This window comes from Yamadazyma tenuis, chromosome 4, assembly GCF_029203305.1.
Source record: "Yamadazyma tenuis chromosome 4, complete sequence".
NCBI classification, from domain to species: domain Eukaryota; kingdom Fungi; phylum Ascomycota; class Pichiomycetes; order Serinales; family Debaryomycetaceae; genus Yamadazyma; species Yamadazyma tenuis.
This window is the reverse complement of record NC_089464.1, coordinates 574,242-597,296: the sequence shown is the minus strand read 5'-3', so window position 1 is coordinate 597,296 and position 23,055 is coordinate 574,242. Positions and strand designations below refer to the sequence as shown.

Genomic DNA, 23,055 nt, shown 5'->3' with positions numbered 1-23,055 from the left:
AATGTACGTAACTCAAATGATATTGTGCAACTCCAGGTTTCGCGATCCTTTATCAAAATAATCCAAGTGTGACTATTCGACTTCTTTTGCACAGAATAATAAACTATGTCTGAAGACCAGTTTAGTTCTGTGCGTTTAGATAGGGGCAGTAAAATTATTGCTAATGACCCCATTGATGAAGAAAATGATCCATCGGATAGCGATATGTTAGGTTTTGACGGGGCTACACCGAGCTCCCCAGGACAGCAACACGAGCATGTCAATACAGAAGTAACCCATTCTATTGATAATAATGAGAATACAGCACAAAAGAGTTCTAGCAGTCCAACTAGCCTGTTGATACTTTCCACAAGCAATGTCGATGCCACTTTACAATCTAATGATCGTGACCCTCAATTAGCCGTTGACGATGGATTGATGGGAGATGACGGCAACAGTGGAGAAAATGAAGATAGAATCAGTAAGCTTGCGGAACATGAAACTCAGATGAACGAATACTTTGAGAAATACTTCATTAAAGCTACTGTTAGTGAGCCTATCAGAGACGTTGACCAATCTTCTAAGCCATTCATTTCTTATTTGGTTACTACGGAAACTGATAATCCTTCATTGATAAAGTTGACCACTAAAGTGACCGAAACCCAAATCAAGGTATCAGTCAGAAGGCGGTATGGAGACTTCAGAAATTTATACCATTGCTTGAATAATGATTTCCCCTTCCTTTTGATTCCTCCATTGCCTTCAAAGCTGAACTTAAAGTATTTGACTGGTGACACTTTCAGCCAAGAATTTGTTCACAAGAGACTCAATTCGTTGAATAGGTTTATCAAGTTCATCAACGGTCATAAAATCCTCTCCCAGCTGTCGGTGTACCATTTATTTTTGAGTGATTCAAATGATTGGTTGAGCTTCAGCAAGAATATTAAGATAAGCAATATCAGTGATGTTGAAAAGGAGCAATCTTTCACCTCTAATATGGTGAACAAGGTTGTCAACGAAGAGTTGATTGCTGAAACCGTGATGAACTTCCTCACACCTTCTAAGCATAAGAAAGAGACTAACAAGGAAATCTTGGAGATAACAGATAAGTTAAAAAAGATGTACGAAAACTTGCTCAAGTTAGATAAGATTTTTGCTAGATTGAGCAAGAAGAATAGTGATTTGAGCATAGACTACCACCTTTTCCTGCAACAAATCGAAAAGCTTGCAGTGGTGAATGAAACTTGTAATACTGATTTGGTTTCTATCAATGATAACTTCAAGTTCTTTGCTGAATGTTTAAACCAATACCTGGAAAATTGGTCAAAGTCATTTACGTTTATAAACGAGTCATTCTTGACGTCGTTAAAGGACTGTTCAAAATATATTGTTAATTTGACCAATTTGATCGAGCTTCAGCATAACAAGAAAATTGATTTGCAGGTATTACAAGAGTATTTGGACAAGGCCAGGAATGAATTGAATTCATTTCCTGCTACATCTAGTGGTCAAGGAACACATCGGTTACCTCCATCGCCTATTAAGAACAAGACTGGTGGAATTGTCAATAATACCACTCAACTAATTCGTGACACTTTGTCAACATCTGCCAATGGAAATATCAGCTCTTCCAATACTGAAACTAAAAGAGCTAAATTAGAAGCCAAAGTCCATCAATTGGAACACGAAGTAGAACTTCAAACTAATCTAGTACAGGAGCTAATCAATAAAATCACCAATGAAGAATATCCCAATTGGGATAAGTTCAACAAAACTGAATTGAAATCGAGTATGTTAGAGCTTTGTGACAATCAAATAGATTTCTACAAAGGATTGGTTGATAATTGGAACGATACTGAATCCAAACTTATGAAAAGGATAAACGAACTAACATAAATATACATTCTATTTTTTCGATAGGCAGTAAGCGTATTTTATTAGAAACCCAGTTGAAGCGCCGCGATTCTTTTTAATTCTTCCTCAACAACTGTGCCGATTTATCTATTAGCTGAAATATGAAAGTCCTCATACCGTTATTATTGGTCTGTCAATTGCTTTTGGGATGTGCAGCTAATAGAGCTGTATATGACGATAGTTTAAATTCACAGGTTTGTGTGGGTATGTATTCTAAGCATGATTGGGGTGGAAGTTACAAGCCTCAAATCAACTTGAAGTTGTCAAGGTTCGGAAAAGATAAGTATAAGAAGAACAAGAAAATTTCAGAACAACCACACACTGAAGATATCAAGATGACATACATTATTTTCGAGTACCAAGATTTTCACAGCATTGGTTACCATTTCGATGATGGCCAAGTTAAATATATTTGCGATGATACGGCTATTAACAGCTTGGGTATTTGTGACCAAAAGCAGAAGGGCAAATTCATTATCAATAACAACAGTACCAAAAATACCATTTTAACGAACCAATTGACACATTTGGGCCAGGCAAATTTTTCTTATCCGATTAACGAAACTGGATTTTACTGTGTCTCTACATTTGTGGAAGATGAAACCATTAAATATAATGGGATCATTAATTTTCAAAATGCCTTTGGTCAGTTGAGTGCCAGTGAAATTCCCAAACTCCCAGCATATGGAATATTGACCTTACTATATGCTATTGCCATTGGATTGTTTGGATTCCAATTCTTCAAGAAGAGAAAGGCGAATCAAATCTTGCCTTTGCAACGTTATCTTTTGGCCATGTTGGGGTTGTTGACCTTTGATACTTTGGTTGTATGGTCATACTATGATTTATTGAACAGGTCCAAAAACCCTCTGTCGGGTTTTGTTATCTTTTACATGGCATTCTTGTCGATTTTGAATTCCTTGAAATTGACTTTTTCATTCTTCCTTTTGCTTTGCATTGCTTTAGGATATGGAGTTGTGGTGGTCAAATTGGACAAAAAGATAATGTTGAAGTGTAAAATCCTAGCTGGGTTCCACTTTGTCGCCTCTTTATTATACTTGTTTTCCAGTTACTACAATGATTCTGTTGCTTCCATCAACTCTACTTCGTCGTTTGATGATGATTCATCGGATGAATTGTTAGCATTACTACCATTGATCCCTGTTACAGTCACTTTGTGTATCTATTATGCCATGATTTTGATCTCAATTAAGAAAACTACTGCCAATTTGAACAAGCAAAGACAAGTGATCAAATTGAAATTATATGAAAGTTTATTCCGGATCATATTTTTATCTTTCTTCTTGACATTTGCTGGTATACTTGTTGCTAGTTTCATTTTCTTGAGCATGTCAACTACACAGCTCATTGAACAGAGTTGGAAGAGTACCTTTTTCATCTTTGAATTCGCCCCAAGTGTTATTTACTTCATCATTTTCATGGGTATTGCTTGGTTGTGGAGACCAACTGAAACAAGCTATATGTTGGCAGTCAGTCAACAATTAAGTACTGAAGAAAACGATGAAAACAATGCTGGAACAGGATTCGAATTGGATGACTTATCGTTATTAAGTCATAGCGATGATGAAGATGCTCGAGTTCGTGAAAGAGACAGCTTTGAATTGAGAGAAGATGTCAACGGTGCTCTTCCACCAAGCTACGAAAGTGCACAGGCTCATGATCATCACCAACCGGTTGAGAGAACTGACAGTAATACTTTGTTTGAGTTGGGTGATGAAAGTGATGAAGAAGATAGACATAGCGATGACAGATTGAGAGGGAAAAATCAAGAATAATAGCTCCCCTCAGAATATTAAAAATGGGTATTGAAGCCCGAAGACACAACCTACGTATATATCTTTCATAAACATACACGTGATTAAAAATCTCTTTATTTTATTATGATCCTGCCAATCTATACACCTGCCCAAACAGACCCCCCGCTAGTGAACACCTGTTTGGATAAGCTTTCAACTTGACTATCCCAATTGTCGAGATGGTCGGACAAGGTTTTGATTTGGTCTAAGTTAAGAATTCTTGGCTGTAACCAGGTTATGGTCAATACCTCATCGATTTGGTTAATGTAACCTTTGATCAACTTTAAAGAGAAGCATTTCATTATTAAGTGTTCAATATCATTGGAATCCACGCCTGTAAACTCACTAATTTTCTTGAAGCTCAACTGCTTATTCAAGGTTGACTTGACAGAAATCAATTCCACCAAACACATTATGATAATTTTTTGCTTCAAGAATACTTCATGTGCTTCTAACTTTGGGTATTTCTTTGAACTAGAGGCCAAACTGGTGTTGAATTCTTTCAAGTTACCAGAATTCAAGTACATGATCAAATCATATAACCACTCGTAATCAGAATCTTTCAAGCTATTCAAGATATCATGTAAGATCAACTCTCCAAAGTTATAAATCTTGTCACCTAATAAAGCACTGATAGACAAATCAAATCCAAAATCTAATTTGTTGATGCTGTCCAAGTCGTCTAACGTGGATAAGTACAATAAGCCATTGGAGTAAAATGAATTGTAATTTTCCAAGTACTTGTAGTACTGGCATTTAGTCAAATAGTAGGCGGAGTTGATTTTGGAGTTAAACTCGTTATTTATGGAGTTGAATTTGGACTCCAATTCGTCCAAAATCTTAGTGCTTTCTTCCAACTTGTTAATTAAGATGTAAAATCTAGAAATTTGGAGGTTTATGTACACCAAACTCTCATAATCTTCGTTGACCTTGGACTTCAATTCCAACAAATTTTCAAGGCATACTTCGTTGTCATCGCTAAAAGCCTGTAATAATAAATCAGTCAATCTGATGGCGTTAAGCTTCTTTGTGTATCTGTTTATAAATTGGTTGAATAACTGCACTTTCAAATCATTTGAACAGATCTTGAAGAAATCTTCCAAAGTGATGGTTAATTGATGCCATAATTTTCTTTCCGAATAATCTTCTAACTGATATGTCAAGTTTATCAATTCTTCAACTTCTGTTTCTTGCCTGATGTTTCCCAACACTGTGGAAATATCATTATCAATATCCATTGCCGACATTATTGCCACTCGATGTAAAACAAAACGAACTACTTTTTTAGAAAATCGCGAACCAGAATTTGATGCGAACTTATATATATAGAAACCATGCTAACATTCAAAAGCATCTTTGAATTCCTGCCAATTGCTCAAATTTTCAATGAACAACTGTTTGGTGGATTGTATAAAATTTAGAAAAACCTCCAACCACTTTTTCTCAATAAGTTTGGCAAATTCTCCTAAGTTATGGTCGATTTCCTTCGTTAAACTTACTAAATCATGATTCATCAAATCAATCAACTGATCCAACTTATTCAATTCCCGTTCTAAGTATTCAATTTTTATCCGAGCATCAGGATTGTCGGGTGTAGAAGGTGTTGAACTAGAATTGTTGGCCTTGGCTGACAAAGCTGGAGAGGGTAGACTACTAGCAGCAGTGGCATTACTACCTCCGAATACTCTAAACCAAGACTTCTTTGTCCGTAACAGTCCTCTAGACTGGTAGCTCTTAACCAAATTATTAATGGAGGGTGAATTTAACTCATTCAAATGGTTTAAATCATTGACACTCAAAGAAGTATTCAAATTGGTCAATTGGTTAAAGATTGCAAACTTCGTGTTGAAAAGGATCTTAAATTGCAAAATCTTATACTTGTAAAAGTTGAGCAAGTTTAATGCAATGTTAAAATATTGATAAAGCTGAGTGATAGTTTCGTGCCAATGGGGTATAAAGTTCTCAAACAAGAAGTTTTCAAAGTTCAAAAAGTTAAGATCAATGATAGATCCAAACTTTTCAATAAGGTTACTGAGGTGAGTGTTTAGCTCATATATCTCCAAGGAAAAGTTGTTCAAATTGCCTCCCAAATTAATCATTATTGACAATAACAATTTGAAATTCTTGATATGACCAGCATTATACTTGTGAAGATTCTTCAAGATTTTGAGGTTGTGAAGAATGTACGTCTCAAAATTGATGATATTTGTCGGAATAGTGACAAACTCGTTGACTGGGAACTTAGCAAAATTTATTTGATTGCTCAATCGCAATAAAGAATCATTCATGTGGCTCAATGGATCCAAGTTGAGTTTATACAACTCCAGTAAATTGTTGTTATGAAAGCTGTTAATTTTGGGTAGTAACAAATAGAGACCATTTTGATCTGTTGGATCTAAGGGATTAGATAGTAAAAGGCTTTTGGGTAGATTGCTTATGGGCAGCTCGTTTAATGCATTATTCCAGCATAATTCGTAGTTTGGGTCCAAGAATTTCTGTAGAAAAGGAGAAGAATTGAGGAATCGAACAGCTATTAAGTCAATCATGAACTGGTTAAAAAATCTCTTCCTGAAGCCAATTAGTTCCACTTCATTATTTGCATTGATAGAATTTAACACATATGAGAGTAGTGAATGCTTTTCAGGGATAGGAGGAATCAACTTTGTCGGGTAAAGCTTCAATAAGTTGTCCCGAAAGGACTTAAACTCACTATACCGACGCTTTACAATTATATGATCTGTAGTTTCGGAGTCGAATACCTTTATCAAGTAAACTATGATGTTGGAGTTTATAAGCTTTTCGGTTTGAGCAATCTCTATTTGTAATGTGGATGAAGCCAAAAGTTTGTGTAGTGTAGACAGAACTGACAATGACTTGTTAAAGTACTGATCATCTTGGAAGGAATTACCATAGAGGGATGGATTGTTGTCCTGCTCAATATCGAACGGATGGTCCATCTTATCCTTCACGCACTCAGATAAACATATGTTTCGGCTGTCGCGATAAGATTCTCGTGATGAGAGGTGGATTTGTCACGTGATAAAGCACGAATGCTCAAGAATCAAGCCCCTGGCGCGGAAGTCGTGTGAGGTCCCTAAATCTTCAAAGCTCGCACGTTGGTAAACGACCATGTGCATGTCGTGCCCATGTGTATGTCGTGGCACTATAAACAAAAGGATCTGCTTTTGAGTAGCCTGCTACGACTGCAACGGAAATGATATTCAAGTTTGAGAGACTCAGATTAATTGACATAAAACTTCAGCTAAAGCATTCTCTTGTCGAACTTGTATTTTGAGTAACAGAGCCAATCTTAGTTTCTTAGTTTCTCACAGCAATGCTTTGTCTCTCAAACCTATTTTTATCTCGTTAATATTCGCTTGTTTCCTCTTCGGACACGCGAAGAAAAAAACCGGAATGCGAAATTGCAGTAAGCACGGAGCTTGTTTTCAAATCTGACTTTTTAAGCTTCCACAAAATCAAACTCATGATCAAGCTAGACTTTGCGAGACGCTACCGAAGGGTGTTGGTGCTCTTGTTGCTCTTGGCGGTCATTAACTTGGTCTACGTCACCACAAATTCTTTTGAATTGAATCGTCTGTCTCTCGATTTGGTCAAGGCAGCAACTGGTCAGTTTAAGTCAAATAGGATTTACCATATAGATGAGTTGTCCAAACTAGCTATAATACAGGAATCAACTCTTGTCAACCCACAGAAATCGGACTTGAGATCCTTTCAACTTAATACTCCTCGTCCTATAACCAATCCTAATGACCTTCAATCGCAAGGGTTCAATGTGATATCGATTAAGGAATACGATTATGCCAATGCCACTGACACGCTAGCTAAAGGCATCATAGAAATGGCAAAGGATGGTTCTTTGATCAAACTTGAATACGATGACGAGTTCAAGTCCGCTTTCCAACGTTTTTTTGAGGACTTATTCGAGATGCTCGACCAGTGTAAGCCTGGAATTCCATCTATTAATAATGATGACCATTATCGTATAGCTAGGGACACGGACAAGTATCCCAATAGAGATGGTCGTATACCTCTTTATGGCGGCCATTTGCGTGAAAATTACTTGGAAGAGGTTGTCCGAACCGAACAGGTTTTAGCCAATTACTTGAGGTTGGATGATAATGAAATAAATGGTTTAAAGGGCAGTCATGCATCGTTTATGAAGAAAATGGTGAAGGAATTTCCCCCTGATCTCTTCAAGTTTGGAAAATATAATGAGTTCATGAAAGGAGATGGTATAGTGTATTTGGGCGGTGATGATTACAATCAATTGGCATTATTGTCCATTAAAATGTTAAGATCCACAGGCTCTCAGTTGCCAGTAGAGTTAATTGTTCCTCATGAATCTGACTACGATGTGGATTTGTGCAATAACATTCTCCCGGCTCTTAACGGTAAATGTAAGGTGATGTCTCATTATTTACCCAAAGAGCTTATTTCAAACATACAAGGCTACCAGTACAAGAACGTTGCATTACTCATTTCGTCATTTGAAAATGTGTTATACTTGGATGCTGATAATCTTCCCATCCAGAACCCTGACTCTTTGTTTGCAAACGAACCTTTTACGAACCACCATCTTGTCATCTGGCCTGACTTGTGGAGAAGATCAACTTCACCTTCATTCTATACGATTGCCGACATACAAGTTAATCCTAAAATCAGAGAGAGATCAAGCTACTTCAATGGTGATAAGAGAGGAGAGAATGATCCCATTTCATTTCATGATGCTATGGGAGCTATCCCAGAAGCACTGTCTGAAACGGGTCAACTTTTGATCAACAAAAGGGTTCATTTTTCAACATTGGTTTTGTCCATGTATTACAATTATTATGGACCTGACTATTTCTATCCTTTATTAAGTCAGGGAGCAGCTGGTGAAGGTGATAAGGAGACGTTTATTGCGGCTGCACACAAACTAGATTTACCATATTATCAAGTCAAAGAGTTCAACAGGGAATTTGGACCTCTTAAAAATGGGAAGCATGAATTCTTTGGAATGGGTCAGTATGATCCATTAGTTGACTACATCCAAGACACTAACAAGGATATAGCATTGACTACAGAATTCGTTCCAGATTATGCTCTTAATTCTGATGATAAAGAACACCTGAACTATGATTATCACTATTTCAAATCCTCTAGTTTGATGTTTTTGCATGCCAATTGGCCAAAGTACAAACTTCATGAAATGTTCAACCACAACTCATATGGTAGAGGTCCTACATTTGATGGAAAGAGAAGACGCTTGTACGAGTGGAACATTATAGATGAGACATATGGGTTTGATGTCGAATTGTCAATTATGAGTAGCCTTCAATGGTTATATTGTGAGATGAATATCAACTTGAAGAAGGTACCAGAAGTCGGCCTGGAAGATAGAACAAAAATCTGTCTAGAGATAAACAGCCATATTTCATTCATGATTTCTGTCCAATAATTGTATTATTATTACTTGCACCATTATTGCTGATGTTGGATATCTTCTATTAGCATTTCATATATAAGTTTTTTTACAAAGTATCCCTGATATTGTTTATTAAGCCAGTAGTTCGTATATACATATCTAAGCCAAATACTGAGCTCTCAACGTCGTCACCATCGCCCTCTTCTCTGGTTCCAAAGCAGGAATTTGCTCTGAGGGAATGGTTAACACTTGAGCGATCAAATCAGCTTGTTCTGGTGGCATGGCTCCAAGTTTCACTTGGGTAGATGGTGGCAAAAATGGCCACTTTGAAGGCATAGGAACGCCTGGATTCATTCCGTTACTACCAATGCCTCCGGTAGCATTGGGAATCTGGGGTGACACCCCGTAAGGTTGTTGAGGGTTATTGTGAACCGGTTGTGGGTTCTGCATTTGTGGAGTTGAGTCAAACTGTGGAGCATTTATAGCATCATTTATGACGTTAGTATCGATGAATCCCATAAGTAATAATGCTTGAGCGGCCGACGACGCCAAGTATGGTGATAATTGAAATACATCTGGAGCTCTATTGGCATTGGGTCCGCTCAAAACACCTTTTAAGTTTGCAATCAACTCTATCAATTGAGCAGGAGGTATGTTACTTAAGTTTTCGCTGATTTTATCGGGAGCCTTGAAAGGCAAAGTTGGAGGTTGTGGTAGATTTCTTGATGACAAGCCTGAATTCTGTTGTTGATCATTTTGTATGTTTTGCTGGCCTCGTTGATTCATCTGGTTCACTTGATTTATTTGGTTTACAGGGCTTCCGCCTCCACCCATCTGCTGTTGTGGGTTATAGTACAGTGGGGTTGGTCCATTACCTAACATTTCTTGTGGGAGCTCGACGTTGGACGGTAAATAGTTTCTGTCCAACTGTAAAAGTCTCTTCGAAGTTTGGTTATTAGCTCGAAGACCTTCTTTGGATAACTCGACACGCAATTTCTTGCTTTTATTACCACCCTGGTGGATCAATACCTGACCAAGTAGGCGTAATCCTTGACGGGCCTCTTCTGGCGTTATGTATTCAATGAAACAAAATCCTTTGTTCTTCCCAGAGTAATCGAATCCTAATCGGACATCTACAACACCCCCTGACCCACATACAACGGATCTTAAATTATTCTCATCCCAGTCAAATGGAACTCCTCCGATATAGAGGATGGTGGAGTTGGCGGTTGATGATTGATTATTTCGCCGAGACATGTGTGTTTCTTTTGATGTGAGTCTTTTGCGAAGTTGAGTTTTTATTTTTGAACTGCGACTTGAGTGTTTGGAGATGATCCTGGATGCAGATAGTTAGACAATTCGTTCTGAAAATGAAATGCATGAAGGTGAACAAAACCTAGGTGAGAAGATACGGACTCCCTTTCATGGCCCAATCTCTTTTTTGTTGTACAATGGCCAACTTTCATGAATTGCGCAAACTCAGGTACTTGTGGAACAAAAATAAACAGTTTTAGGTAGAATAGAACCTAAATTTCCGTCTTCTACGTTAATCTATGAGTCCCACCCCACATTCTTTACTATAAATGCTTCGAAATTTCTCCACTATTGAAGAAATCCGAACCCGCATTGGAAAATCTATTCTTAAACCCATAGCCAGTATGAAGAAAGCACCATTTGATCCAGCTCGATTTGACCATAATGAAACCTTCATCAGCGGAATTCCCGTGCACATCTACAACACAGCTCCTTTGAAAGACTATTTGAGCCAATTCGATTTTAAGAAAGAAACTTCTCATTTGACCAAGATTCCCATCAAAGTGCTCTACTTGATCCACGGAAGATATAGAAATTATACTGATACCGAATCCATGGGCTATTACATGACCGATAAATACTACAAACTTAAGGGAGATGTTGACATCCCTTTGGTTTTCGTTACCTTTGATGTCTCTAATCATGGGAGCAGGCTCTTGAACAAACTGGCCAACAACGACTGGGCTGAAGGAAACAAAAATCATGCTTTGGACATGGTATCTATAATTGATGATTCTGTTCTCAAGTTGAAATTAATCATGGACTACTTACCTTTCTACTTGAATTTAGACCTGTTTGTTCCAAAATTGACTGACTACAAATTCGAATTCAGCAATGTTGTTAGCGGGTACTCCTTGGGTGGGCACATCATTCACAGATTTGTTGATAAATATCCTGATTCCGTGGATGTGATTATCCCATTTATTGGAAGCTCCGACATTTCGTCTTTAATGATTGACAGGCTATTGAAGGTTTCCCCCACTGGCTCCAAGAGATACTTACAAGACTATGATGAACTTAAATTCACTGATGAACAGAAACTCCTTTACCCAAAATCATTCCACGAATACGTGAGCAGTATTGACCAGAGTGTGTCTGAAAACTTCCCTTTTGGTAGAATCAAGATGTTTGCAGCTTACGGAAGTGCCGACCCTATTGTACCACCAGCTTACAGTAAATTGTTCTGCCTGTTGCACAAAATTGGGGATCCGGATACGGAAGTATTCTATCAAGAAGGAGTAGGTCACGATGTCACTCTTGAAATGCTCGATAAGTCTGTCGAATGGTTGGTTAAGTTTTATTAAAAAGATGCCAATCGAAGGTAATAGGCTTAACTCAATAAACAATTTCAGTAATGTCTGCTCTTTTGTTCCAGCAGAAGAGGATACCTCTAATACCCATCAACTCTTTAGAACCCTTAAATTGAGGTCAACCAACACCTGAGACTCTATGAGAGAGATAGTACATTGAAGTTCAAGTCATCTATACTTTTTTGCAATCTCCTAGTCGACTTGCCCGCGCTCATTTTCCCTTGACAAAATAAATTTGTTTGTTTCGAAAGCCAACTCCTAGACGAGCATCATCATGATGAAGAACTCTCTTAACACTGGGCTACATCCGCCATTATACAGCAACTATAACAACTATACTGATGATGGCAATTCTTCCATCGCAAGTTCTGGCAAATATAGTCATCTTCAAGGAAAGGAGCCACACAATCAAGTTAACTATATCACGTTTAATCAAGATAACACGTTTGTGGCCGTTGGCCTAAACACCGGCTATAAAGTATTCAATTGTGTACCTTCTGTGGAAAAATGCTACCAGGATGTGAAAAATGAACCGATTGGTCTTGTTGAAATGTTGTATAATACAAGCTTAGTGGCATTGGTGGGCTTAGGTGAAGACTTGGGGTCATCTCCACGAAAGTTAAAGATTATAAATTCCAAAAAGAACTCAACTATATGTGACTTGGTTTTTCCTTCTACGATATTAGGTATAAAATTAAGCAAACAAAGATTAGTGGTGTTGTTGGAAACTCAAATCTACATTTATGATATCTCCACAATGAAATTGTTGCACACAATAGAGACCAGCCCAAATCCAAATGGCCTTTTTGCATTTGCCAATACTGATATGACTAATAGCCCGAATACCTTTCTAGCGTACCCTTCCCCTCCAAAGACCATTATTCATGATACTTTATTGGTAAATGGAATCAATACAAACGGAGGAAACAATTCTGTGCAAAATAATATTCAGTCCGTTTCAAACTCTCCTAATCGAGTAGGAGATGTGATAATATTCAATACGATAACTTTGCAGCCCCTTTCGGTAATTGAGGCACATAAGTCCAATTTGGCAGCTCTAACATTATCTAATGATGGAACATTACTTGCTACTGCTTCCGACAAAGGAACGATCATACGAGTTTTCAACGTTCTAACAGGGGTGAAGATGTTTCAGTTTAGAAGAGGAACCTATTCTACAAAGATCTTCTCTTTGAAATTCAGTAATGATAATGTATTTATTGTGGTTACAACTTCAAGTGGTACTGTTCATATATTCAGATTAGGTGAAGAAGAATCGTTGGAAGCCAAACATAAGAATAAAAGAAAGAAAAAAACTCCCTTGATAAATGAGCCTACCATTGAGGAAGAAAACGAGGAAGAAGATGCTGAAAGCAAAAGGGCCACCAAGATGATAAACTCAAAAACTAATGATACTAATGATGATGAAATAGATGTGGATGATAACGAACCAGATGACGATGAAATCAGAGATGATGGAGACGATAGTGATGCTGAAGATGGAATAGACGAGGTTGATGAGGATGCTGAACAAGCACTTGGTTTGGATATCCCCAAACAAAGAAAATTATCTGAAAGTTCTACTGGATCCTTCACTAGCATATACAGTGGATTATCCAATGAGGATATTCCTTCGTTGAACAATGGAGGTGGTGGTAAGTCTGAACCAATAGTAGATCAAACCCGTTTATCAATGGCTCGAATTATCAGAAGATCGTCTCAAACTTTGGGTAGAAAAGCTGCTCAAAAAATGGGTGATTTCCTACCTTCAAGGTTCTCGTCTATTCTTGAGCCCACCCGGCATTTTGCATCCATTAAGATCAATAGCATTGGTAAAGACGTAAAGGCAATTGCTGCAATGAATAATGAGTTACAAGAGGACTTGGTGCCTCAGCAGTATTTAACAAAAAACTCAGAAAATAAGGACATAGAAATTGAAATTGACAAGTCCAAAGACTTACTCAACATGAAGTTGTTACATATTAATGTGGTAACCTCTGAAGGCATTTCTTATACTTATGGTTTGGATCCTGAAAGAGGGGGTGACTGTATATTATTACACCAGTATTCTTTATTAGATTGAATGTACATGAGCTATCGTGAAGCTAATATTTAGTTTGGTCTATCTGTAGTTGTACATAGATATGTCGAACTTTTTGAAGACGAATATGGGTTTGTATCCTAAGGAAAAGCTGTGAATTTTACCGAAATTATTTGGGTCGCAATTTAAGAGATTGAAAGTGGAATGCAAAACAAATCAGAATAAAATAATAATAAACCCTCAATGTTAACTCAAACAAGCTGAATATGATACAAGAATGTTTCGCAATGTAAAATACGTGAAACATAGGATTATTTAGGTTTACTACAATATAATTATTGTAAATTAATATTACGATAACAAAATCCGATATAGTGTAAAGGCTATCACATAGCACTCTCCATGCTGGAATCCGGGTTCAATTCCCGGTGTCGGAGTTTTCTTTTTTTCTCGCTCTTTATTTTTGTGGGGCGGAGAGTGAAGGAATCAGTATTTTAACCTATTACCTTTGTGGGTCCTGCAACTATCCTATTCCCACTAAAATCTAGATAGCTCTTTAAATTACCTGAATTGAGATGAGATATTGAATTTGAATTCCGTTAGTATATATATTCATGTTCAAATACTTAATGTACACTAATAATAGGATATGAGGATAGTTCAATGTTACACTCAACATACTTGTGAGTTGGGTTCGAAGTCGGTTTCAGACTATATATTAGCCTATTGTTGCTTAAAGTTAGGCTTCGATTTGACTTGAGCTTTAGGTTTTGGTTTTGGTTTTGTTGCTTCTTTCACTCCAGATTTCGACCCTGCCTTAGATTTTGGTTTTGCTTCTTCTTTCACTTCAGATTTCAACTCTGCCTTAGACTTTGATTTCGAAGAAGTCTTTTTCAAATCTGCTGATTCACTCTTCGTCTTCAGTGCTGCCGTATTGTCAAATTCTTCCTTATTTGATGCTTTATCTTTTGGTTTGAAGTCAGTATATTTCGTTCCTTTACTGGGTGCTTTAGAGCTTGTATTTGGCTTACTTTTAGACCCTTTATTATTCTTTGTCAGATCTGAGCCTTCCTTACCAGTTAACAGCTTCCACAATGGCTTTTTGTCAGTTTTCTTTGCAGATTTGGAGTTGGGGTCGGTCTTACTATTGGATTCTTTATTGTTCTTCGTCAAACTCGCACCTTTGTTTGGGGTGGATTGGGTCAGAGATTCTTTCAGACCAGTGTATTTTTCTTCGTACCCAGCATCATCGTATCCGTCTTCGTAAGTATCATCGACTGTGGCAACTTTCGGTTGTTGTTGACTTGGTTTATATTTCTCAGTATTCTTAGATTTGCTTTCAGCCATCTTGTATGCCTTCTTGACATCGTTCGACTTAGTAGCCCCTTTAGGAGGACTTTGCTTGTTTGGTGTTAGCTTCTTACCAGTTTTGGATGTGTCTTTTTCAGCCTTCTTCTTTTCATCCCCAGAATTTGTTCCACCTGATAATTTGCTTTTTCCTTTAGTATTTTCATCAGGTTTAGCTCCCGTAATCTTAGTTGGAGACGTTTGTCTTTGAGGAGGGGTTACACTTGGCCTATACCTAGGTTTATCCCCATACACTTCATGTATTTTTTGAAGGTATAACGCTCTTTCGTAAGCACTTACATCTCTATCCACCTCTCGAAATTCTTGAAATTGTTCCAAGTTGAAATCCTCCTCTTCCTCTTCAGAAGCAAATGTTTGGTCATCAAAGATTTTATGTATGTCTCCAATTTGTGGCTCAGTGTTAGAATTCTCGAGTCCATACTGGTAACAGAATTCGGCAGAACCTTTCAAAGCGCAAAGAACATTGTCATTGTTGAAACCTTCTAAATTTTCAGTGTCAACCATCTCGTTAAAGATATGGCCATCGTTCACTCGTATAAGCTTCTTCAATAATCCTTTGACGTTGATTCTATGCACGGTATAGTCGGAAATCGATAATGACAATGTCATATAATCTTCAAAATCATCATCACCGTGCTCGATGTCAATTATGTCCCAGTTGGAGATCCCATTCGGTATCAAAATATTAGGACCAGTACACACATCTTGGGGATTAAGCAAATCCCAACCAATGATGGGGATATCCAACGAAATTGAGGAGCTTACTTGACTTATTTTGTACATACTCCTGTCCACTTCCCGGTATTCCAAATCACCATTTTGATTTTTGAACTTTTCATTTTCATGAATTGTATCTTTAGTCACCACCACTAGATTGGGTCTGTACATGTTCTTCCCACACCCGCAACTATCCAAATGAGCTCTTGCCAAACCAACCCAAACCTCTCGATCTGTGGGGATATATTTCTTAGCTCTATCTCCCAATAAACCATTAATATTGACCAAGCCGGTTCCACCTCTTAAAGGCCCCACTACTTCTCTAGTGGACAAAAAGGGACTAAGACGATATGTAAATGCACAAATACCAGATCCATATATCAAGTCACAGTTTAAAACTTCAAAATTGGCCCATCGATACACAAAACTCACGTATTTATCGTAGCCATCTTTTTCTCTCTCCATCACACTTATGAAAGGAGTCCAGTTTTTTTGCTTTCCACGTCTGGGTTGGTTTTTCATTTTTAATTCGACAACCTTGTTGTAATAGTTCTTATCATAAACTCTATCAGAGAATCCATCGGTGTTTCTCTTACCCTTTTGGAACTGCCATGGCCAGCAAATGAACATCGATCTATAGAATTCGGCTTTCAACAATATCCGATCGTCAGTATCATCATCAAAATGAGTTAACTTTCGATGATGGGCGTTAAAGATGATGAGCGGTTCATCGTATCCTGCTTTGTTTCTGACCAACATTAATCTCGGATCTTCGGGACCATAAAACTTACCTTCGGTATCATCATAGTCATGCCAAAAGGGTATAGGCAAGAAATAAGGAAACTTTATAATCTTGTAATGTCTTTCTTCCTCTTTTTGTTCTTCGGTAGCATCCGCTGAAGGAGACCCATCTTGTGATTCCTTCTTTGGTTTAGTATTGAGGTTATTTGTAGGAACTATAATCTTGGTATTCACCAACTCTTTCCAATTTTTGTCAAATAGCTGTCCATAAGTTAAACTCACCAGAGGTTGATTTCTTTGTCCCTTTGGAGTATAAAGGATTCTAGAGATCATGAAATGAGCTTGGTATTGTTCCAACCAAACAGACGATCCAGCCAACCTATACCAATAGTGATCGATTACATTGTATTCTAACTGTAATTTCAATTCAGTTAAAAAAAATGGAGTCATTTCCTTGTAGTAAGGATTGGTTTCATATTCTTCCAAAAATTTGGACAAGATTTCATGCAATGAAACGTCCACACTGCTAGGAGTGTTGATTTCGACACTTATTGTATTTTTTAGACTGTCACATTCCTCCAAATTCAAATCGATGGATGTCAAATCATTATACAAGTCAATTTGGTGATCATGGTAACTCGAGTGAATGATGTTTGAAGTCAAAGGAGACGATACTTTGTCATATTTGAATATCTTGGGATTATTGAATTCCTTCAAGTTGAAGGTCTTACTCTGACTAACAAAGGAACGTAGTTCTTCGTTCTTAATAGGAAACTCAACGGGGAAGATCAACTGATTTTTGGTGATCCTCTTCTTCAAGAGGTTGGAAAAACTGTTTGTACCTCGATGATAAGCTGACTTGAAATCACCTATTATTCTTTCATCATTGTAACTTGCTAGTTGTAACACAATAAGGGTCGTGAAAAGGGTTATAGCAAGGAGAGCCGTATTATGTTTCCTCTTAATCCACATTTCTTATCATTATACGTTCAAATGTCAGACTTTTTCCTCGTGCGCGTTCCTTCGAACATTATATTTTGCTTACTACTTAGTCTATTTTCTTGATGTGGTTAACTATTTTTTCACCCTACAGGTTAATTTTGCTAGCCATTCAGTTGTAGTGGACTGATAATTGAGGGCTAATGATCATTCTTAATCAGGTTCTGTGCCTTTGTAACTTTTACGCTTTCACCTAAATCGTGACAAAATTGATTGGATCCTATTATTGCGCAGTCCACATTGTCATTGGAATAACCATGGTTGTTATTCACCAAGGAACCGAGTACCGATTTAAGTATGTTTCTTATGTGGATGACATTCACTGTTGCATCTGACAATGAGAAGGATAATGTCAAATAATCTTCAAATGATCCATCTTTAGATTGCTTGACAGATAACGAGCTTATACCATTAGGTATAAACACGTTTGCTCGACCTTCAACACACAACTCGTCAGGTTTGTCGAGATTCCACCCAATGGAAGGGACATCTAATGATACAAAAGAACTAATTGTGTTAATTTTGTAAAATCCAGACTTTGAGTCTTTCATAAGAACCACAAAATTGGGCCTATAGAGATGCTCCCCACATCCACAATCCTGGAGATGAGCCCTTGCAAACCCAATCCACACCTCAGAGTCCTCAGGAAAACTAAGTATATCACCCAAGTCGTACTCAGAACTGAAGGAGTTAATGTTAATCATCTCTGTTCCACCTCTCACAGGTCCTACTGGAGTTTCAGCATCCAAGCCATCGTCCATCCGGTACACAAACTCACACTTTGAGGTTGTTCCAACTGCGCCCGTTATCTCACATCGAAGTACCTCCAAGTTGGACCACCGGTAAACGAAGTAGATGTGCTTATCATGACGGAACGCCTGTCTTTCCCCGAAGTCTATGAATGGAGTCCAATTCTTTTGCACCTCCAATCTTTCCATGCCTTTCCGCCTTAACTCAATAGCTCTGTTGTAAATTCTCCCGTCCAGCTTAATATCAGGCAATTCTTCAATGGTTCTTTTACCTCTTTGAAACTGCCAGGGGAAACACAAGAACATGGACCGGTAGTATCCAAGTTTAGCCACAACTTTGGTCTCGCCGTCAAACTGTTGTTCGATTATCTTCCGATGATACGAATTGTACACCATCAAAGGCTCTTCGTATCCATGCTCATTTTGAATCACCATGAGCCTGGGATCCTCCGGACCATAAAATCGGTGGTCTGTCATGTCAGGATTCTGGTAAGTTGGAACAGCCAAAAACCCCGGATACTTTACCTTGGTGAAGAATGTTCCATCCAAATCCACTTGCGAAAAGATGTTCTCTGGATCATTGGAAGGAACCACCAATTCCACATCTTTCAATTCTTGCCATTTCTCATTGAAAACCTGGCAGTAGGTCAAACTTATTCTTGGTTGATTTCGGGAACCTTTTGGGCTATATATAACTCTCGAGATCATCATATGAACCCCATACTCCGACAACCATACCGATGTTCCTGCTAGCCTATACCAATATTTGTTTATCGTATGTTCTTGGAGCTGCTTTTCAAGCTCTGCTTTAAAGTAGGGTTCCATTTCCTTGTAGTAGGGGGACTTACCATCTTGGAAAGTCCGAAGAATCGACTCAAGATCTGTTTTTAGCAACTTCAGGTCAGTAATATCAACAGATAACTCCCTCTTAATTTCATCACACTTAGCAGTGTCGCCATTGATATCGGCTCTGCTGTCAAACACCGTGATCTTGTGTCCATGGTATGACTCAGGTTTCATGGAAATATAATCAACCGCATTCGATTTAGTAGTATCGTCTTCCCTCCTATTGTTATTGAATCGGGCAATTTGAACAGTCTCTGAAAGCTTAGACCCTGCAAGACGGTTAGAATAGAAGTCTTTTAATTGATCATCTGTAAGGGGGAACTTTTTGGGAAACAATACAATTTTGTTATCTGTGTCAAAGTCTGATATTTTAGAAATCTGCAATTTTAGAGTCTGATCTGGAGGTGATGTTTGAGTATCTCCTAAAGTAGAACCTCCTTTTGATGAACCAACGATTCCGCCATCTTTTCCAGGATCATGGGTTTTGCCAGGGGGATAATGTTCTTGCGCATCAGCAATCGAGAAACTATTTTTAAGTGCAAAATATGATCCGCTTGTTAAAAGGGTCACCAAAACTGCCGTACATAGAAGTAGGAGCTTACGGTTATCCAACCTAGTAACAAACATGGTCAACCAAGGAACGTTAAAAAAATGCGTTAAAAAGGGGAATGGTCGATCTTTGGTAAATTGTGAGAAACCTAAAACTATTGAACTGTACCTATAAATATATTTTCAGAATGGCAGGATACGTCGACTGGGTCTTGGGAGACAAGCTACTAAATTAGAGAGGGTGTATCAAGGCTTAATAAAATCATATATGCCTCATCCTTCAGATGAAAAATGTGGATTGCCATTGTGGTAAGAAACTGTTTGCTTGCAATTCTGAGCTGGTATATATTTGCTTTGTTTTATAGAGACATATTTTTGACCATTTCGGCAGCGGTCGTCACTGTTATCCTCAGTGCAGCAGGTTCAAGCTCTTCCGATACAGCCAATTTTGACGTTACATTTGCCGGTTTCCCTTCTACATGGGGTTCCTCATGATCTAAGTCACCCTCATAATCACCTTCATCCTCGTAGTCGTCTTCGTCATCCTCATCATAGTCGTCATCCTCGTCATCCTCGTCATTACCATCATCCTCGTCGATGTAATCGTCATCTTCTGCCTCATCGTAGTCATCATCTTCAGCTTCATCATAGTCTTCTTCTTCTGTGTAGTCATCTTGGTCGTCATCTCCAACTGCTGCACTAGTGCCATCATTAATGTCGAGTTTCTCTACATCACTCCCATTGTCTCCGTAGTCAAATGAGTCATCAGGTCCACTTCTGTTGAAGTTCATGAACCCTTTCAATGGGGAGGTGAAAGACGAAATCGAATTAGGTCTATCTCTTTGTTCACGTTCCTTCTTCTCTGGTGGGGAACTTCCAGAATCAAGGTTAAAGGACCGCACTGATAGAATGCTAGGAGATTTTGGTTCTGGAATGGGCTCGTCATCTTCTATATCAGTCAAATCAGTCAAATCAAGAGGTTCTCTCCAGTAATTGACATCGTTGAACCTTTCTTCAGCAGATTTCAATCCGAACTGGCTCGAATTGACAAAACTGGAATAGTTTCCAAGTTGTCCGATAGGAGGAAAATATTGATCAACCAATTCACCAATCCCTAAGTATGATGATTTAACTCCTGATAGCTCCAATAATTCTAAATGAACCTCTCCATCAGGATTAATTGTGAAAATCCGATGGCTGGGAATATAGACTGACCGATAACTAATGGCATCAGTGATACGGTTTCCGAATCCAGCATAAAACGGAGTTTTATCATTGACCTGCGCGTCATTAGGATCGTCCTTCTTGGAATTATTTGTGTTATAATAGAGACTTCGAATGTCATTTAAGCAAGACATTTTGAACACCTCTGGTTTTCTAAGAATCACTTCCCTTCTTAAAGCTGCCATTGTCCGATCAGGACTCAAAATAACAGGGCCAGATGGTAACTTCGTGTTGTTGTCTTGGACAATACTTTGCAAGTAAGCTCTTGTAGAATCAGCTTGTCCCACCGATCTAGAGGTTAAGTAGAGAATGTTGTACCCATTATTGGAGATATCCTGAAATAACTTGGCAACCCCAGGATGGGTCCAATCCTTACCAATAAAATTTAATACATGTCCCAATGCATCTGATTTGGTAATGGTTCCATCGATATCAGAAATAACGATTGGGGTAGATGCCTTCCACAAATACAAATTGGAGTTGACTTGGGAGTTTCCTTGATTCAACTTGAACATCAACTTGTTTTCTCCATACTGCAAGTTCATCTTTTTCAATTGTTCTGATGTCAATCTTAATGTCTTGAAGTATGTCTTCTCATCGTCATGATTCAAGCTACTATTAGTCAAGTCTTGCTGTTGTTCGGCAATTGCTTGAGCATACTGCTCACTGATGGCCATTGAAAGCTCCTCGCTGTTTTCATAGTCATCAAAATTCGAGATCCGAATGTTACCATCTTCATCCATTTGTATGATTTGGTCCCACATACTTACCAGGTTTTCATTAGTATCCACTTCTTGGCCCAATTTTTCTAATTCTTCTATGAAGATTTTCTTGAGAAGTTCATCCGAGTTGTCAATATTTTTCTGGGAATTAGGTTTATATCCATCCATATCAAGAACCAAATCCCCATTATTATCTATTTTGGAGGGAATATTCAATTTCTGCGTGACTTTTTTGGCTTTTTCAAAAGCAATTTTTGAATTAATGCTGGGGGTAGGTGTAGGGCCTCTTTCAGGTGAAAATGAAGGCGAAGAAGCCTTCGTATCGGTCAATTTAATTCTGTTTTCAATGTCACCAGCAAGCTCTTCAGCGCTAGAAACACTGGAGGGTCGAACCGCACCTTTTGTAGGGGTATTCAAATCAAACCCATCCAAATCGGTCAATAAGTCAGTATCCGCCTCTGTGGATCCGGACGATGGAGCAGGTGTTAGGTTGGGCGATACTTCAGGAGAGGAAGCCGGTGAAATAACTGGTGATGTCAACGCGCTCTTGGATATCAAGTTATCACTGTTTGTTTCAAGCACAAAGAAGGCTTCACCACCATCTCCTAGCTTCATCGGAAGATCTGTCTTCGTGTCATTCACATAGAAATCAATTTTCTTTTGCAGGGGTTTGATGATTTGGAACTTTCCAAATCGAATGTGGAAAGGAGAACAATGGAGAGACCCATCTGGTTGCTCCACCACAATGATATCAATTGCTCCCAGTAGGGTGGCAGGATTCAACGAGTTCCATTGGTTGTACATGTAACCGCCTACTTTCCCCACGTACTGCATTGTTTATGAATATTAGGGATAATAATATATGGATGAGTGGCCAAAGTGAGATGTGTAAAATCATTAGCATTTCGCAAGAAAAAAAACTGAGTGAGAATCGTGGGGAACGACAGGGAACGACACAATATTACAAAAGAGATGAAAAGTGAAAGAGAGAACAAAGTGAAGATATTTGTGTCTTTCTGTATATTGTGCTTGAATGCCATGGGCAAATAGAAGATTCGTTTGAAGAAAGGAAGGAAGTATTACTAGGTATAGTAGTCGCAAACGCAACTCAGCGCGGTAAAAGTATAGCACCAGTAGGCCAAAGCAAAGCACTAACGAGATACACCCATGTTAAACTAGCTCCAGAAGTACAGAAGACACTGGCTAATGCTGATCCAAGGATTTTCGATTATGTGGCTTAGGGTCACACCTTTCAGACTAGTGACAGATCTCCCACATCTGAAACAAATTTAATACACCCAAAACATGATCAAAACTATTTAAATGAGAAAGCCCCAGCA

At 38.3% G+C, this 23,055-nt stretch overlaps 10 protein-coding genes and 1 non-coding gene across 11 annotated transcripts; 6 read left to right on the top strand and 5 right to left on the bottom strand. All coding sequences in view use genetic code 12, as the record gives it.

Annotated features, from left to right (window-relative positions):
* Positions 1–105: 105 nt before the first annotated feature.
* Positions 106–1,875, top strand: SNX4 (intercellular trafficking and secretion; the record flags this gene model as incomplete). The annotated part of the gene is made up of 1 exon (XM_006684360.2): positions 106–1,875. One exon carries the CDS (start codon positions 106–108, stop codon positions 1,873–1,875), a length of 1,770 nt encoding a protein of 589 aa, XP_006684423.2.
* A 119-nt stretch (positions 1,876–1,994) lies between these two features.
* On the top strand, positions 1,995–3,689 carry PTM1 (Membrane protein ptm1; the record flags this gene model as incomplete). The annotated part of the gene is made up of 1 exon (XM_006684362.2): positions 1,995–3,689. One exon carries the CDS (start codon positions 1,995–1,997, stop codon positions 3,687–3,689), a length of 1,695 nt encoding a protein of 564 aa, XP_006684425.1.
* A 119-nt stretch (positions 3,690–3,808) lies between these two features.
* Positions 3,809–4,957, bottom strand: RPN9 (26S proteasome regulatory subunit; the record flags this gene model as incomplete). The annotated part of the gene is made up of 1 exon (XM_006684720.1): positions 3,809–4,957. The coding sequence occupies one exon, from the start codon at positions 4,955–4,957 to the stop codon at positions 3,809–3,811; it is 1,149 nt and encodes a 382-aa protein (XP_006684783.1).
* Positions 4,958–5,047: 90 nt separating this feature from the next.
* SNX41 (Sorting nexin-41) lies at positions 5,048–6,667 on the bottom strand (the record flags this gene model as incomplete). The annotated part of the gene is made up of 1 exon (XM_006684363.1): positions 5,048–6,667. One exon carries the CDS (start codon positions 6,665–6,667, stop codon positions 5,048–5,050), a length of 1,620 nt encoding a protein of 539 aa, XP_006684426.1.
* A 527-nt stretch (positions 6,668–7,194) lies between these two features.
* On the top strand, positions 7,195–9,168 carry PSN45_003345 (uncharacterized protein; the record flags this gene model as incomplete). Its single annotated transcript, XM_006684722.2, has 1 exon — positions 7,195–9,168. One exon carries the CDS (start codon positions 7,195–7,197, stop codon positions 9,166–9,168), a length of 1,974 nt encoding a protein of 657 aa, XP_006684785.2.
* A 126-nt stretch (positions 9,169–9,294) lies between these two features.
* Positions 9,295–10,392, bottom strand: PSN45_003344 (uncharacterized protein; the record flags this gene model as incomplete). The annotated part of the gene is made up of 1 exon (XM_006684364.1): positions 9,295–10,392. The coding sequence occupies one exon, from the start codon at positions 10,390–10,392 to the stop codon at positions 9,295–9,297; it is 1,098 nt and encodes a 365-aa protein (XP_006684427.1).
* Positions 10,393–10,793: 401 nt separating this feature from the next.
* On the top strand, positions 10,794–11,753 carry PSN45_003343 (uncharacterized protein; the record flags this gene model as incomplete). The annotated part of the gene is made up of 1 exon (XM_006684365.2): positions 10,794–11,753. The coding sequence occupies one exon, from the start codon at positions 10,794–10,796 to the stop codon at positions 11,751–11,753; it is 960 nt and encodes a 319-aa protein (XP_006684428.2).
* A 280-nt stretch (positions 11,754–12,033) lies between these two features.
* ATG18 (autophagy protein) lies at positions 12,034–13,842 on the top strand (the record flags this gene model as incomplete). Its single annotated transcript, XM_006684366.1, has 1 exon — positions 12,034–13,842. One exon carries the CDS (start codon positions 12,034–12,036, stop codon positions 13,840–13,842), a length of 1,809 nt encoding a protein of 602 aa, XP_006684429.1.
* Positions 13,843–14,165: 323 nt separating this feature from the next.
* Positions 14,166–14,237, top strand: PSN45_003341. The gene has a single exon. It is a non-coding gene; the product is annotated as a tRNA-Glu (tRNA).
* Positions 14,238–14,523: 286 nt separating this feature from the next.
* Positions 14,524–17,598, bottom strand: BMT3_2 (Protein of unknown function (DUF3589); the record flags this gene model as incomplete). Its single annotated transcript, XM_066158059.1, has 2 exons — positions 14,524–15,932; positions 15,954–17,598. The coding sequence occupies 2 exons, from the start codon at positions 17,596–17,598 to the stop codon at positions 14,524–14,526; spliced, it is 3,054 nt and encodes a 1,017-aa protein (XP_066014156.1).
* A 167-nt stretch (positions 17,599–17,765) lies between these two features.
* Positions 17,766–22,549, bottom strand: BMT3_1 (beta-mannosyltransferase Bmt3; the record flags this gene model as incomplete). The annotated part of the gene is made up of 2 exons (XM_006684368.2): positions 17,766–19,746; positions 20,139–22,549. 2 exons carry the CDS (start codon positions 22,547–22,549, stop codon positions 17,766–17,768), a joined length of 4,392 nt encoding a protein of 1,463 aa, XP_006684431.2.
* Positions 22,550–23,055: the final 506 nt, after the last annotated feature.